Here is a 15,299-nt window from a genome sequence, read left to right on the forward strand (position 1 = left end):
TTTTTGGAGGTGGCGCCATTTGTCATTTTTAATGTAACCACAATATGGGATGGAGATAAAGGTGATAATGATGACAGTAAAAGCAGTAATAGTGGTAACAGTACAAATTCTACCAATAATAGCGGTTACCAATTCTAAGCGGCAGCGATGTGTTCTCTATTCCACCGGTTGCTTCCTGTATGTTGTTCTCTTTATTTCTGTTAACGATGCAACAGAATAAATATTGTTACTTCTAATTACCAAACGAGTCAATTTAACTTTAAAGATTAAAGGACTTTTTGGAGCACTTGGGTGGCTCTGTCAGTTAGGTGTCCGACTTCGGCTCAGGTCGTGATCTCCTGGTTTATGAGTTCGAGCCCTGCGTCGGACTCTGTGCTGACAAGTCAGAACCTGGAGCCTGCTTCGGATTCTGTCTCCCTCTCTCTCAGCCCCTCCCCCACTCGCACTCTGTCTGTCTCTCTCCCATTCTCTCTCTCTCTCAAAAATACATAAAACTTTTAAAAAAATAATCAAGAGAAGTTTTAATGGGTCTCGCTAAAGCTAGAAAACAAGTTACTCATCTCATCTTTGTCTAGGTGCTAGGATTTTCCCACTACTTGATTGTGTTTCCTTACACCCACGCACACTGTTAGTCCAAATCTTCTGTTTACAATGAGTTAATCATCTACTGGTTTATTGTCATATCTAAGAACAGAAAAGGTGCCCAAAGCCCATCAATTAACAATCTGATTATCTACGTCTTCATCATTGTAAAAAGGTCGGAAATGAACATGACCAGCACTAATAACTGAATCAACCCATTGTCGAAGCATTTTTTTTTCTTTTCAGAAATGTCAGGTTTTTGGCGGGTCTACACCTACCTGCCTTTTATCTCACGTCTCAGATTACAGGACCAGGCTTTTATTTCTGCCCTAAACTGGAGGGGTGTGAGAATATGGATCATGTGGCTCTCAGAATCAAGATTACTAACTCCACTAACTCTGCACAATGGAGAGACCTCCAGGCAATTGTTCATTCGCTGTGATTAACCTACAAAGCTCGCTCTCCTCTGAATAAACACTTAAAAAAAAAATCTGTCCTCAGACTTAAATGTGCATGTGTCTGTGTAACTTTGAGAGTTTTATAAAAGTGTTTCAAATTTCTCTAAAATGATTCAGTCTCCCGCCTACAAACGATCAAAACTGAGACATCAATTCTTACCAAAATTAACAGTTGGAGGAGCGTGGGTGGCTCAGTAGGTTAAGAGTCCAACTCTTGGTTTCTGCACAGGTCATGATCTCACGGTCTGTGGGATTGAGCCCCATGTCAGGCTCTGTGCTAGGATTCTTTCTCTCCCTCTCTCTCTCCCCCTTCCCCTGTGCATATGCTCTCAGCTGGCTCTCTCTCTCTCTCAAAATACATAAACATTTCCAAAAACAAAAACAAAAAAACAAAAAACCCACAAACATCAACAAATCATTGGAAGGCTAATAAACATATCAAACTTCATATATTCAAAATCTTTCTCACCGAAACCCTCTGCCTGCTGTCCTTCCATCCTAGTTAATGAAAATGCCAGGATTTTACCTTGGTCTCAACTCCATATTGAATCTGTCACCAACTTCCATCAACTCTACCTTCAAAAATGTATCTTGACTTCCCCCACACCTCCCCCTGTCCACGGACTCAGGTCCGCACCAGCATTTTCCCTCCTCACAATTGTTTTTATAGCCTCCCAACTGATGTTGGCGCTTCTAGCCCTGCTTCTCCACAGAGCAGGCGGCATGACCTTCCATTTAATCATAGCAGTCAGATGTGGCATATTCTGCATCTCAAAACTCTACGATTTCCCATCTCATCTCATCTGAGTCAAAGCCAAAGTCCCGACAGTGTCCTGTCATGATCCAACCCCATTCCTCATTTGCCCCATTCTGGTCACACTGACCTCTGGTAGGTTCCTCAAACGTACCAGACAGGCGCCCACCTAGGATAGCTTCTCTGGAGGTTTCTTAATCCCAAAAACGTGTCACCCTGGAGATCGGTGCAGCTTTTTCCGCTCAAATGTGACATGCTCAGTGAGCTTTTCCCTGACCGATCTATGTAAGATTGCCTTCTCCCCATACCTCTGAGCTCCGATGCTCTGATTTAGTTTTCTTCATACAACTCATCCCATTTTAACTTACTCTATACTTTACTTGCTTATTGTCTGTCTCCCTCATCCCACTCCCCTGAGATTGTAAATCCCACAAAGACAAACAGTTTTACTATTTTGTTTGCTGCTTTACCCCAAGCCCCTAGAACAACCCCTGCCGTGAAATAGATGTTCACTAAATTCTCACTGAAACATTTCATACAGAAACAAAATAGCGAGGAAACACACCTAAACATCAGCCTAATAGGATATTAAAACGTCTCCTTAGTAACGTTCTTCATTGCTGAACAACTTCATTTCTTATTCAAACATCAGGTTAGGCTGAGTGGTATACTTAGCCTTGAATCAAAGACTAAAATGCATTTTGCTAATTAAAATAATGGAGTTTAAATGCTGGTCTTTTTATTTTTAAAGCATCTTCCTTGTATAACTTACTGAAAGTGCTTTCTTAAAAAAAACAAAAAAAGTTTGTATCTTTTTTTTCCTCTGCTTCCTGGCAAGCTAGTAATATTCACATTGTAGTATGGACATGAATATTGTCATGCATCTCCAAATATGAGTGCTATTGAAAACACTTTTTAACTAGTGGCATGTGGCTTGAGCAAAGATTCATCTTGGGAGGGGGCTTGATTTTCCTTCCATCAATTCATGGTTAAACTTAATTTCAAGGTGATCTATAAATTTATAATGATGACGTTTCTTTCAGGCTAAGTCCACGTTGGACAGAGCCTTGGAGCTATTTTATTAGCATGTGCAATCTCTAGCAGTTTCATTTGCTACATTAGACAGGTTCTCTATGCCATATTGCATTTTTAGTAGCTAAAAAATCCTCTGACTCATAATTCCTTTCCCTTATCTGGGTTTTTGAACATTTTACAAAGGCCATGTTTAGTTAAAGATTGAGAATATCCTCCGAGAGCCTGAAGAGTATAAAAAACAGCCCTGGGCTGAAAGCTGTTGCCTAATTAATCTATAACCATCTCTAAATATTTAACACTACTTCTAAAAGAAAAATTACCTTAGGTTTTCCAATGGGTTTCTTTTCAATCACTCAGGATGCCATAATTTTGGAGGTTTGGGAGGTCTACTCTTTGCTGCAATTTCCTCAGCATTAGAAGAGCTTAATCGTCATGCTAACCGACTGGTCCAGATGGGGTTATATTCTGAAAGCCCCTCCTCTTGCCAACATCTGTGTATTTATTTCAGATATGGAACAGACACTGAGATCTCTAAAAGGTAAAGTCAGTGCTTGGTCCAGAATATAATGAAAGTCGAAATAACCACAAGTAAAAATAGCTCCCAAGAAGGTATGTGAGAAAGAGAAGGAAGTTTATCTTAAATGAGCCATAAAGGGCCCCCTCTCCATATGGCTTCTAATCTGTCTTGGCAGGTGACTGGAGAAAAACCTAAAATCACCCTTATTACCAATATTGATGCAGTGTATGTTGTAAATAGATGAATGCTAGCGTTTGCCTTAATCATCTCAGGACTGTGGTGACCCTTCCTGACAATGGAAGACACCACTTTGACTTGCAAAATGAATAGGCACAATGGCTAGAATGGACCAATGTGATGTCCTTAGGCTAAGCAGGGAAAGCTAATATTCATGAGCATAAGTGGTGTCCCTGGATATATGCTCATTAATATTAACTTCCCCCCCAGCACTGAGGAAAAAAAGTGGAACACTTTCAATAAATCAATTTATTTAGGATCAGCCCTTGTAGATTTGGCTTCTGGCTCAATAAAAAGCAATCAGTGAGGGAAGGACAAGGTGAATTATTGAATTCTGTCTTCTAATTGTATGACTCTCCGAATAGAAACTTCCCCATACATTTGGCGTCGTAACCAAAATGACTTCCAGACCTGGATATCTTGTTTATCTTCAGAAAAAGAGAAAAGAAAATCTGGCTGCATAATTTTAACCTAAAAACAAGCAAAGCAGCTTGAGGTCCCCTGAAATGATTAATAGAAAAGTGATTGGAACTAATCACAAACACAAGAGGAAGCTGAAATTAGAGAGAGGGTTATTAAGACACTGTCTGCCTGTTTAATCTCACCCCCTTATCAACACATTAACCTTGTTTTCTCTGCCTGAGCACGGAGTCCTACAGCAAAATTAGGTCAGAAATTCACATCAGATCAGATCAGCTGATTCATTCCAGCAAAACCCTGACATGCTGCAGATTTGAGTTTCATTCTAGATAGGATTTTGGCTGAGGGCTTTTTGAGTTTGCTTCCTAGGCTCCAAGCATAGCAGCTTTAGCTAATTGTAGACTATTTCTCTACCAGCTATAGAGGATTTCTAAAGATTTTAAGACTAGCTGTGGAGTATTTTTGAAAGTTGACACAGTTATGTTTCCGAAGCCTGGTTCATTTCACCGTCCTCACTCACCTGAGCAAAGGTGTTTCCACATCTGTTTTGATACACAAATATGGCATTTCGTTTTTCTACATGCCCCAATTAAAGCAAACCCAATGAGATTCTCTGTTCGTGACCAAAGTGGGTATTCATGAGGCACTGGATGGAGAGATCGCTGGCTAAAATGCACGTCAGTAAATGCTTTCTCTTTCCATAAAGTCTTCAGCCACAAATCATGAGTATGATTTCAGAGAAGCCATAACTATCTAAAGAGGATTTATGTAGCTGTTAACATTCCTCTCTTAAGAGTTCTCTGTGTAATTGTGTCTTTGGGTCATTATTTACAATATTTACCGATTCAAAACTTTGGTATTAGAACAATTTGCTTTTTAGGGAATAATGTTTTTGAAAAAGAAAAGCCAATCTTTTCTTCATTTTTATTTTTACTTTTTTTTCCCCTCTATGGTCTAAAGGATCTTTAGCTGTTCTTTGTTTGTCTCTGGCTAACAGAAATACTGAAACCTTCAAATATAAATAGCTTCCAAGTATACATACTAATGTAGAATTGCATGTATTTTTTTAAGGAGCCATAAGTAATCTAATTCCATTTCTGACTGTCACTTTTAAAGAGGAAATATAACCTCATATAGATCCCTTGAGGGCATCCACAGGGAACAGAGATGTTCCTAATCAGCCTAAGTAGTCCTTTGTGACAGAACCACTTTCCTCTAGTTGAGAGCTGTCTTCCAGACTTGCAATGTTTGGGAGAATTTCACTAATGTAACATTTGTTTCATTAGGAAAAAAAAAAAATCCAACCCCTTCCTATAGTAGAAAACATACTCAGAAAAACATGTAGTGGTAACATTTTTTTTAACTGAAGGGATATTTCCGATATTGTTCTCAAAAGACTGTGGCTAATAGTCAAATGAGACAGTGTAGGGACAAGTTCCATAATCCAGAAGGACAAATTCACTTAAAAGGAAGCTTCAAATCTCAATGTACTTTTGGTACACCAGATACTCATTTTGACTGTCCCTCCTCCTCAATGGATAGCCTTACCTGATGTCCGAAACAAGGTGTTACTTGTACACAGCGAACCTCTAAAACAGGTCTTATGTTCGCAGGTGCACACAGGTACAGCCTCACAAGTCGTCTGTGGCCACATTCTGTTCTTGGTCAGTTGCCTCCTTTTTTTTTTATTTTTTTAATGTTTATGTATTTTTGAGAGGGAGAGAGAGAGTGAGCGCAAGTGGGGGTGGGGCAGAGAGAGGGGGAGACACAGAATCCGAAGCAGGCTCCAGGCTCTGAGCTGGCACCACAGAGCCCATGAGGCTTGAACTCACGGACTGTGAGATCATGACCTGAGCCGAAGTTGGACGCTTAACCGACTGAGCCACCCAGGCGCCCCTAAGTTGCTTCCTTCTTAATGTCTGTATCCTGTGCTGCATCAGTGGTCCAACATAACTTCATCCCTGTCTCTTAAACATCCCTTTTCGCCCCCACCTATGACAAACTGGAGTTTTATAACCCACCTCAAGTGAGCTCACTCGTCTGAAGCGATAGGTTTTGAGTGTTTGTTTCCTTCCAGGCTTTTTAATAAAAAGTAAGTCTCATTTAACAGTGCCTGAACAAAACCATTAGGATTTAAAATAGCAGAAATGATGAGCCACTGAAGTCATTTTTTTTTCATTCTCCATGCGCTTTTCTCCTTTAAGTCATTCTCTCCCTTTCTCATCAAATGTTATTCGGGGCTGTTAAAGGAAGCACTGAAAATATCACTTTTTATTTATTTAGAAGTTTTCACCCAAAAGCCTTGACAGTAAAAGCCCATGTGAGAAATGGCAGTGAAGGTACAAGAAAGTTAGTAGTGACAAGGGGCTCGAGTTAGTTTAAAAATATGGAATTGGGGGGGGGGGCACCTGGGTGTCTCAGTCGGTTAAGCATCTGACTCGTGATTTCAGCTCAGGTCATGATCTCAGAGTTTGTGAGATCGAGCCCTGCATCGGGCTCTGTGCTGACAATGCAGAACCTGCCTGGGATTCTCTCTCTTCCTCTCTCTCTCTGCCCCTCCCCTGTTCATATTCACATACTCTCTCTCTTTCAAAATGAATAAATAAAACTAAAAATATATATATGGCATTGGGCTCAGAGAGCCTAAATGATGTGCAACACTGAGAAAGGGGTGAGGAGATTCTTTTTCTAAGAGCTCAGTGTTTTAAGCCTCCCAGCTTCAACACAAAAGGCATTTCGGCACATATGTGATCCAGAAGGTCAATCATATGAAATCCTATTTCCATTTTTTAAGCAATCCTTGGCAGTCTGCACATTTCTGAAATTGCAACTGGCATATTTCACAGAGAATTATCATCAATGCCTTTTCAAGGTCAAACATGCCCCATCTTTAGATTTTCAGCCTTTCGATCTCATGTATTAAACCATTGCATATATTTAAGAAGGCATTCAGCAGACATGTTAAAGAATTTTAATTGATTAAACTGTGTTCATTAATGTCATGTAGAATTGTCTTTACAGTTGGGCTAAATTACATGTTAAAAATATTAAAATGCGTGTTAAAGATAGATGTGAGTATTCTGCCTCCGTTGCCAACGCTGAAACCCCAGCATGCTTGTGTGACCAGAATCTTGCCACGGAGTTTTCAAAAATATGAAACATGTATTTTCTATTAAGAAAGTTGAAGTAATTCCAAAAATGTATTATAAGAAGAAAATAAAAAATTATTATATTTTAAATTCTCAGAATCTCAGAGCACCTGGGTGGCTCAGGGGGTTGAGTGTTGGACTTCGGTTCAGGTCATGATCTCACGGTTTGTGAATTCAAGCCCCACATCAGGTCCTGCACTGACAGCTCGCAACCTGGAGCCTTCTTCCAGTTCTGTGTCTCCCTCTCTCTCTGCCCCTTCCCCGCTTGTGCTCTCTCTCAAAACTAAATAAACCTTTAAAAAATTGTTTAAATAAAAAAAAAATTGTCAGGATTGCAAAATACTGGTCGCTATATAAGCAAAATCAAGTTGCATTTGGATATTATAATGAATACTGAGATGGGCTAACGTAAGATACCCACAGCCAGCCCTGGCACAGTCACATGGAGGCCTTTGGTCTCCTCCTTTTGTCCAGTCACCATGTGTTTGACTGCTTTGACATTTCTCTCTCAGACCCCATCCCCCAACAACATCCAGAGACTTCTGTGTCCCCCTGTTGTACATGGGCCATGCTTTGGGAAAAGAAAGACATCAAAAGTCTCAGTGATTTAGGAGGCTTTGCTAGTGTTTTCTTCTTCCCAAAGATATTCATACTTTAAATCAGGATTCCAGAACCTCTTCAAATCGTACCACGCAAACAGCTGTGGAAATTGTAGAAGTAACACAATGGTGTTGGGATAGGATGAACCGGGTCCAGGGCCTTGTGTTGCAGAATTAGTCATTCATTCAGGCTCATTCAGCCATCTGTACCCTGGGCCATCCCTTCTCCTACGATGGCTGAGCAGTCTGTGCTTTTTCCCAAGATGACTTACATCCCAACCCTTCCCACCTACTCAAGGACATAATCACAGTCATTTTTCCTTCCTGTGTCTAAGCCATTAACATTTCCCTTTCTATTGTAATCGTTCATATCAGCATTTTAAATAAGCTAGTTTTCTCTCTTCTTAAAGGAAAAGAAAAAGAAACACGAAGTACCATAGACCCCCACCTCCCACTACAATTACTCACTGTATTTTGTAATCTCTTTAGCCTCAAAACCCTCAAAATAGTTCTCTATATTCTGCTTTTGTTCCATTCTTCCTATCTCTCATGAGGTTTTGTCCCAGCCCTTCACCAAAACTGTTCTTGTCAACAACACCAGTGTGGTAAGGGGCTTCAATTCTCAGGTTTCAACATAGTTGATCCATCAGTAAAATCTCCTCCTTCTCCTTCTTCTTCTCTTGCTGCTGCTTCTTCTTCTTCTTCTTCTTCTTCTTCTTCTTCTTCTTCTTCAAGTAGGCCTTATGCCCAGCACAGAGCCCAATACAGGGCTTGAGCTCATCACCCTGAGATCAAGACCTGAGCTGATTTCAAGAGTCAAATGCTTAACCAACTGAGCCACCCAGGCACCCAAAAGTCTCTCTTCTTTGATCACTTCTGTCACTTCACTCCAAGACATCGCCCTCCTACATGGTTCTCCCCCTCTCTCACGGCTGTTCTTCCTGGATTCATCTACTGTCCCTACCATGGAGGCAGACAGGCATACCAGGGAACAGTCCTGGGTGCTTCTCCCATCTCTCTCTATTCTTATTTTTATTTAAAAAAATTTTAAGTTTATTTATTTATCTTGATAGAGGAGAGAGAGAGAGCAGGGGAGGGGCTCAGAGAGAGAGAGAGAGAGAAAGAGAGAGAATCCCAAGCAGGCTCCACGCTGTCAACGCAGAGCCCAATATGGGGCTCAGACCCATGAACTGTGAGATCATGACCTGAGCTGAAACCAAGAGTTGGACGCTTAACCAACTGAGCCACCCAGGCACCCCTCCCTCTCTAATTTTAGATTCTAGGTATACTCAACCAGGCTCATGCTTTCAACTCTGTAGACTATGAGGACCCTCATATTTGTGTCTTTAGCTTTGATCTTACCATAAATCCTGGATCAACTGCCTATCCAGCATTCTCCACTTGGACATCCAAAAAGGCTCACAAAACTGGGGCACCAAAGATGATCTTTTATTCCTCTAACAGTTAACTCAAACTTCTTCTCTAGTCTTTGCCATTTTGTTAAATGAAAACATCATTTTTCTCATGTTTCAGGCAAAAGACAAAGAAAAACACATACACAAGCACACGCGCACACACAAAACAATAGCAAAACAAATGGAAAGCCATCTTCGGTGTTTTTTCTCTTACTCAACTACTACATCACAGCAATTAGAAAATTTTGATGGTGCCATAATTTGATAATTTTATGCCACCGTTAAATTTAAAAAAGTTTTTTTTAACGTTTATTCATTGTTGAGAGACAGAGACAGAGCGCAAGCAGGAGAGAGGCAGAGAGAGAAGGAGACACAGAATCTGAAGCAGGCTCCAGGCTCTGAGCTGTCAGTACACAGCCTGACGTGGGGCTCGAACTCACAAACTGTGAGATCATGACCAGAGCTGAAGTCGGACACTTAACCGACTGAGCCACCCAGGCGTCCCTATTTATATACACTTATATGTTTAGTGCTGTCTCCTATTCACGCTTTCCTCAGAATGTAGCTTCCTTATAATCATTGTTCATTGCCATCTCATCAAAGTCTTGAACATTGCCTGACAATTAGTAAAATTTCAACACATATTTCTCCAATCAACTAATACATTTAGCAGTAAAGGTTTATTGAACAATGCATTTACATTAGATCCTGTTGTAAGACCTGTATAGAAAAATAGAATGATTCTTCTCATGAAACTTACATTGTAGCTTGGACATCAGCAACCGTGTTGCATATTGCATTCATTTTTGCCCTTTGCCTTCTATCACCTTGACCTCAGGTGTGAGATGTCCTGAATCAGTGTTATTCCTTATGACAAGGAATATGCCTTATTTCAGGGGGTGGTCAGAATTCAACTTGAACATAAGCCCGTTTTGTTAGTGCCTGTAGGTTTGTTTACCTCCAGTTGGCCATTCTCATGCCTACAAAGTTGGTTTATTCTCCCGCTCTATCTGCCCACATCTAGGGAGAAATTCTAAATGGAGTGATATCCAAAATCCCACCTCATTGGGTCAAACTGACAAATCACAAATCTTTGTAATTCTCCTGTGAATAACACCAACTAAACACAACATGATTGATAACTTACTCCTGTTCTTTGCTCTATTCGCAAACAGAGCTAGGCTAAAGTTTTATCTTATGCTGAGAGCATTATGTGGAAATAAAGGTGTCCAGATCATTGGGGACTTTTTTTTTTTCAATTCAATGTATGATCTAAACTCTCTATACTTATGTGCTTTCTAACTTGATACTAGAAAATACTGACTTATTAATCTAGCAGAGACCAACTCAAATTGCAAATAACTGAATTTCCTCAGCTTCACTTATTATGCAATGACAGAATTTTGCTATGTTGCCACCAACCAAAACCCTGTTCCCATCCCTTTGACTTCAGAGTTCTCTGGAGTCGTTGGTTACGTCTCTTTGAACACTTACCAGTAAGCTACTTAAAAATTAAACATCTTCTGTCTTAATATCTTTAGCTAGAACTCTTCTAAAGGTTGTTGATGAAACACAGATACAGTGATAAGCACACTTCAGTACCGTAAAATCTAATGAAACTATTCTGCAAATAATTCTATTTATATGGTTATAAAAAAGAGTGAACAATTGAGTTTTAATATCAAGATCAGGAAACTTTTCATTTTAGAGGTGAAATTGTTTTAGAAGTCTAGTAGGCCACCTTTTTTTGTTATGAATTTTAGAAAGCTCATTCTCATAAGAGTAAAATGCTCACAAACATACAGAAATCCATCAGAAGTAATTCCCAGGAGAAAAAAAATGTCCTATATAAAGGACATTTAATATATCATAGAAGGAAATCTGTGATACCAACTAAAATGGGTAGAAATAAAAAATAACATAGTCCCCAACAAGTATTGACTTAAATATATGCAACTGTGGCAATATTTATCAAGTATGTCATTTTGCAAACATTTATATACATGGTAGTAGCATAGATGTCCATTTTCAAAATGGAAAGATTACATTCTTCCAAAATAATCCTCCATAACATTTATTGTTTTTTCTTTCCAGTTCTCTCTCTCTCTCTCTCTCTCTCTCTCAAACCTCTTGCATAAAAGTATTTGCCACTAAATGATTAGAGTAGAGCATCCTTACCTAGCTTCATAAATAGTTCATCTCTTTTTTTTAATGTTTACTTATTTTTAAAGGAAAGAGAAACAGAAAGTGAGTGGGGAAGGGGCAGAGAGAGAGGGAGAGACAGAATCTGAAGAAGGCTCCAGGCTCCGAGGTGTTAGCACAGAGCCTGACACGAGGCTCAAACTCACGAACCATGAGATCATGACCCGAGCTGAAGTCAGACTCAACCGACTGAGCCACCCAGGTGCCCCCATAAATAGTTCATCTTAAAATAATAATTTATTTTCCTTAATGTGATAACATTCACAGAGAGTTTAAGTACAAGTATTAATACCAGATTAGATGAAACATCCACCAACTATTAAAATAGCTTAACTATTATTTTTTTAGTATCCAGCTAATTGACATGGATTAGTTTTCTAACTTCTGAATCTTTGTACTTAGTAAATAGAACTTGTTGAAGAAAGAAGACTTTGCATAACACAATATGCCTCTACCTGCACCCCTGGTACACACACACACACACACACACACACATGCTGGAAACACTATAACATTCTTTGGGAAATCAAAGGATGTGTATCCTACTTTGGGTTTCTGCCCCAGGACATTTAGCCTCAATGTGGAAGCCATAATCTGGCACTTATTTGCTTGTAGGGGGTAGGTTTTGCAACATAAAAGTCATTTTATATCAACGAACCTGGGGCACTTGGCAATCATCATAAAACTCTGCACTGAGAGCACATAGTGAGGGTTCCTCCTGCCTTCAGAGGCTCATATAATTCTAATTATTGATAAGTCTTTTTATAATCTAAGAAGATGAACTATTATAAGGTATTAAACACAAACAAAGACCATTAAAGGTGGAGATTTTCATCAAACATTGACTATGAAGTGTTTAAGTGTTTCCCTTGGGCTTTTATCAAGGGTTGTTTAGTATGAATTTTTTTTTTTAAAGAAAACTGAATTCTTTCCCCATCCCAGCTATACCTCCACATGCACAACACAAAAGTAAATAACTTTTGTTAGCTACGGTGAAAGAACTGAGAGCCGGATGAATTGTGTTTATGTTATAGTTGAGGTGTCAATTTCACTTGTTCTCATCGATTCTAACTTGGGTAAACCCCTTCTTGACAACATCACAGCCTTGACCAGGTGACAACATCACAGACAGGTGAGAATTCATGGATCTCCTTGTGTATGCAAGACTCAGAATACTTGTATTTATATTTACCGTTTTATTGCTTCTTCTTGTCTTCGGCGTTTTTCGTTCTTCTCCTTCAAGTAGGCCAGGTTGGTTTCATTTCTCAAGCGGTCATTCTCTCGAGCAATGTCTGATGCATTCTGAATAACCAAGCCATCATAGGCCTTCATCCCCATGTCCTCGATATATTGGAGAAATGTGTCCAAAGGGTCTACCTCGGGATTAGAACTCATCATCTTGGAGGGGATCATGTAAAAAGGAACACTTCCTGTAGGATAAGAACACATTTTACCCTTATCAAAGGTGAGGAGAAAAAGCAAAGTGCTGTTTGATCACCCTAATATCTTCTCAGCCCCAGATTCCAAAGATTATGGTAGAATCTATTCGGAGACCACGTCTCATTAGAAACTATGAACCACCAAGACTATTAGAAGTAAATATTCAGTGAATGTTGCCTGAGTAGCAAACATTCCCTGAAACAAAATTAGAACATCAAAGGCCAAATCTCTCGCACTTAAAGGTAACGGGAAGGTACAAATACAGGGTGCCAAGTTCAATGTTTGGTTTATGTATTTCAAGTCACGATTTTGTTTTTCAAAAATGTGTTCTTATATCATTAAGATCTATCAGATCCAAGCTTCATTTCTATCTAATTGCTACAAAGACTTCTCGATTTCAAATAAGATGATAACATTATTTGGAAAAGACTTTCTTATTGTGTGTGTTCTCCTTCTAGTTTTAAATTAAGATCTACGAATCTATACTATTTGTGCATAACATAACAGTAAACAAGGAAATACACATTTCTATTATAATTTATTTTGGAAATAAACCCTTTTTGACCCATCATTACTTTCCAAAATGGTGCTTCCTGATGGCTGCCTGCTAGAACTCAAATATTGTAGGTCACCAGGACCACATCCATCCTTACCAATCTGGTAACTCAAGCAGTGACAACTATAATTATCATTGCTACGTCAAGGTTTAAAAACCCAAACCATAGAGTGGATTACTGTAAAACCAAGATCCAATTAAAACAACAACAAAACACAGGACTTTCAACAGATCAATATATACCGTCCACCTCCAAAATGATGGAAGTAATAGCTTCTACCTCTTGCTGATGTAACGATTTAGAGAGGTGATGTTATAAAGAATTTAACATAAAGTTTAACAATAATAGGCATACAGTCATGTTAGCTAATATCTTCATAATAAAAGTACAGGTGAAAGATTGCCAATGTCATATGTGGGTATGTGTATGGACAGGTGATAGATAACCAGCAGGCTATGAAAATCAGGATGCTTTGAAGCAGATGTATTCCAATGAATTATAGAAATCAGTGAAGCCAGGGGATAGAGCAATGGTGCTCTAATCAATCAAAAATAGAACTGAAGTTTAATTAATTGCATGCAAGATAAGTATTTTAGCCTTCTAGCTTAATAAGGCTTACTGTCCTCAATTGCATATTCACCGTTGTAGAGGAAACTGGTATCATTGCATCAAATTGAAAAAGCAAAAGCAAAATCTATTAATAAGAAAAAACTTTGGCCATTTAAAATTATAAATGATGTTTACATCTTTTATTTTCTTTTAAAGCCCCAGGAAGATATGTTTTTTTTAATCTCAGCCAAACTATCTAATGTAGAAGTCCTAGACTTTCACCGTTGCCCTTATGAATCATATTCATTTTGAGTTTTTTACAAGTATAATCATGTTCCATACCTGGATGGTAGCTATGGAAACTTTACTTCTTATCAGAGTTTATTAGCGTTTCAGCTGCCAGTCAATTCTTCTGTTATTTGACTCCTACTCTGAATTTAAAGATTTATTCTCCAGCCAGTAAGAGATTGTTGGAACCAGGGGATATGAGTTGTTTGTTGACTCATGATTTTGTTGTTGTTGTTGTTGTTATGTGGAGTTTTATTACATTTGGTTTGGTTTTGAGCCATAATGGGTTGGCACATAAAATGGTCTTTTAATTTCAACTGTCTAGCATAATTGAATTGTATTGTACTATAAGTCCATGAGCTTAGATGCTCAAGGGGTAGACATGCATAAGAATAAGAAATTACTGCTACCAATGATTGCAATTTTCAGGAAAAAATACAGGAACAGGATTCTCAGAAAGCTGAAGAATTACCATTATTGGGAACTCACTTCTCCCAAGGACTTCAACACTAGGTGTGCCTGGATAAAAAAAAAAAAAAAACTCTGTCTAACTTTATGGCAATTAATGCTACCATAGTTAAGCAGGCCAAGTCAGGACAAGGATTCCAGAGGCAACGCCTCAGGGTGGAAGAACCCTCCCACTTTGCCCTTGAGCAAAATTGTATATGCCCCCCTGTGAAAAGCATTACCCCCACAATGTTTGTTTCTTCCCTTAAATTTTCGTCCCACCCAAAGGACACCAGAGATTCTCCATACAGTTTATATATTCCAGATATGAACCAGGTTAATTGGGTACTTCTGAAACTTAATTATCTCTTTATGTGGTCTTTCAAATTGACTGGAGTTGAAATTATGTTTGTTCCGAGACAACATTAAATAACAATGCCATCAAGTATGTATACTAGGGAAAGTTGTGCTATAAGTAGTAAGAGTATAACCTGAAAAGTTAAGATGAAAATTTGAAGGATAAAAACCACAAAATCTGGTAAACTTTCTGGACAGTGATAATTGGATGCATGAAATCATGCTTGTCATCTAGTTCTAGGGAGGGATTTGATTCTACGCTCGTTCATGTCTTCAAGTATTTCTTGAGCACC

At 38.9% G+C, this 15,299-nt stretch overlaps 1 protein-coding gene across 8 annotated transcripts in view; it reads right to left on the reverse strand.

Annotated features, from left to right (window-relative positions):
• The window catches only part of NYAP2 (neuronal tyrosine-phosphorylated phosphoinositide-3-kinase adaptor 2), a 274,769-nt gene that overhangs the window by 252,687 nt on the left and 6,783 nt on the right, over window positions 1-15,299 (reverse strand). For 6 of the 8 annotated variants that reach the window (XM_040450859.1, XM_040450853.1, XM_040450855.1 and 3 more), the window contains one exon: window positions 12,561-12,798. In XM_040450859.1, coding sequence (XP_040306793.1) covers window positions 12,561-12,781 — 221 coding nt within the window. In that variant the 5' untranslated portion in view covers window positions 12,782-12,798. Of the gene's footprint in view, window positions 1-3,149; window positions 3,251-12,560; window positions 12,799-14,674; window positions 14,722-15,299 lie in introns of those variants that run through there. The other 2 variants (XM_040450854.1, XM_040450861.1) reach the window with 2 other exon arrangements.

Source organism: Herpailurus yagouaroundi, unplaced genomic scaffold, assembly GCF_014898765.1.
Source record: "Herpailurus yagouaroundi ecotype Mexico unplaced genomic scaffold, PumYag 202, whole genome shotgun sequence".
Classification (NCBI taxonomy): domain Eukaryota; kingdom Metazoa; phylum Chordata; class Mammalia; order Carnivora; family Felidae; genus Herpailurus; species Herpailurus yagouaroundi.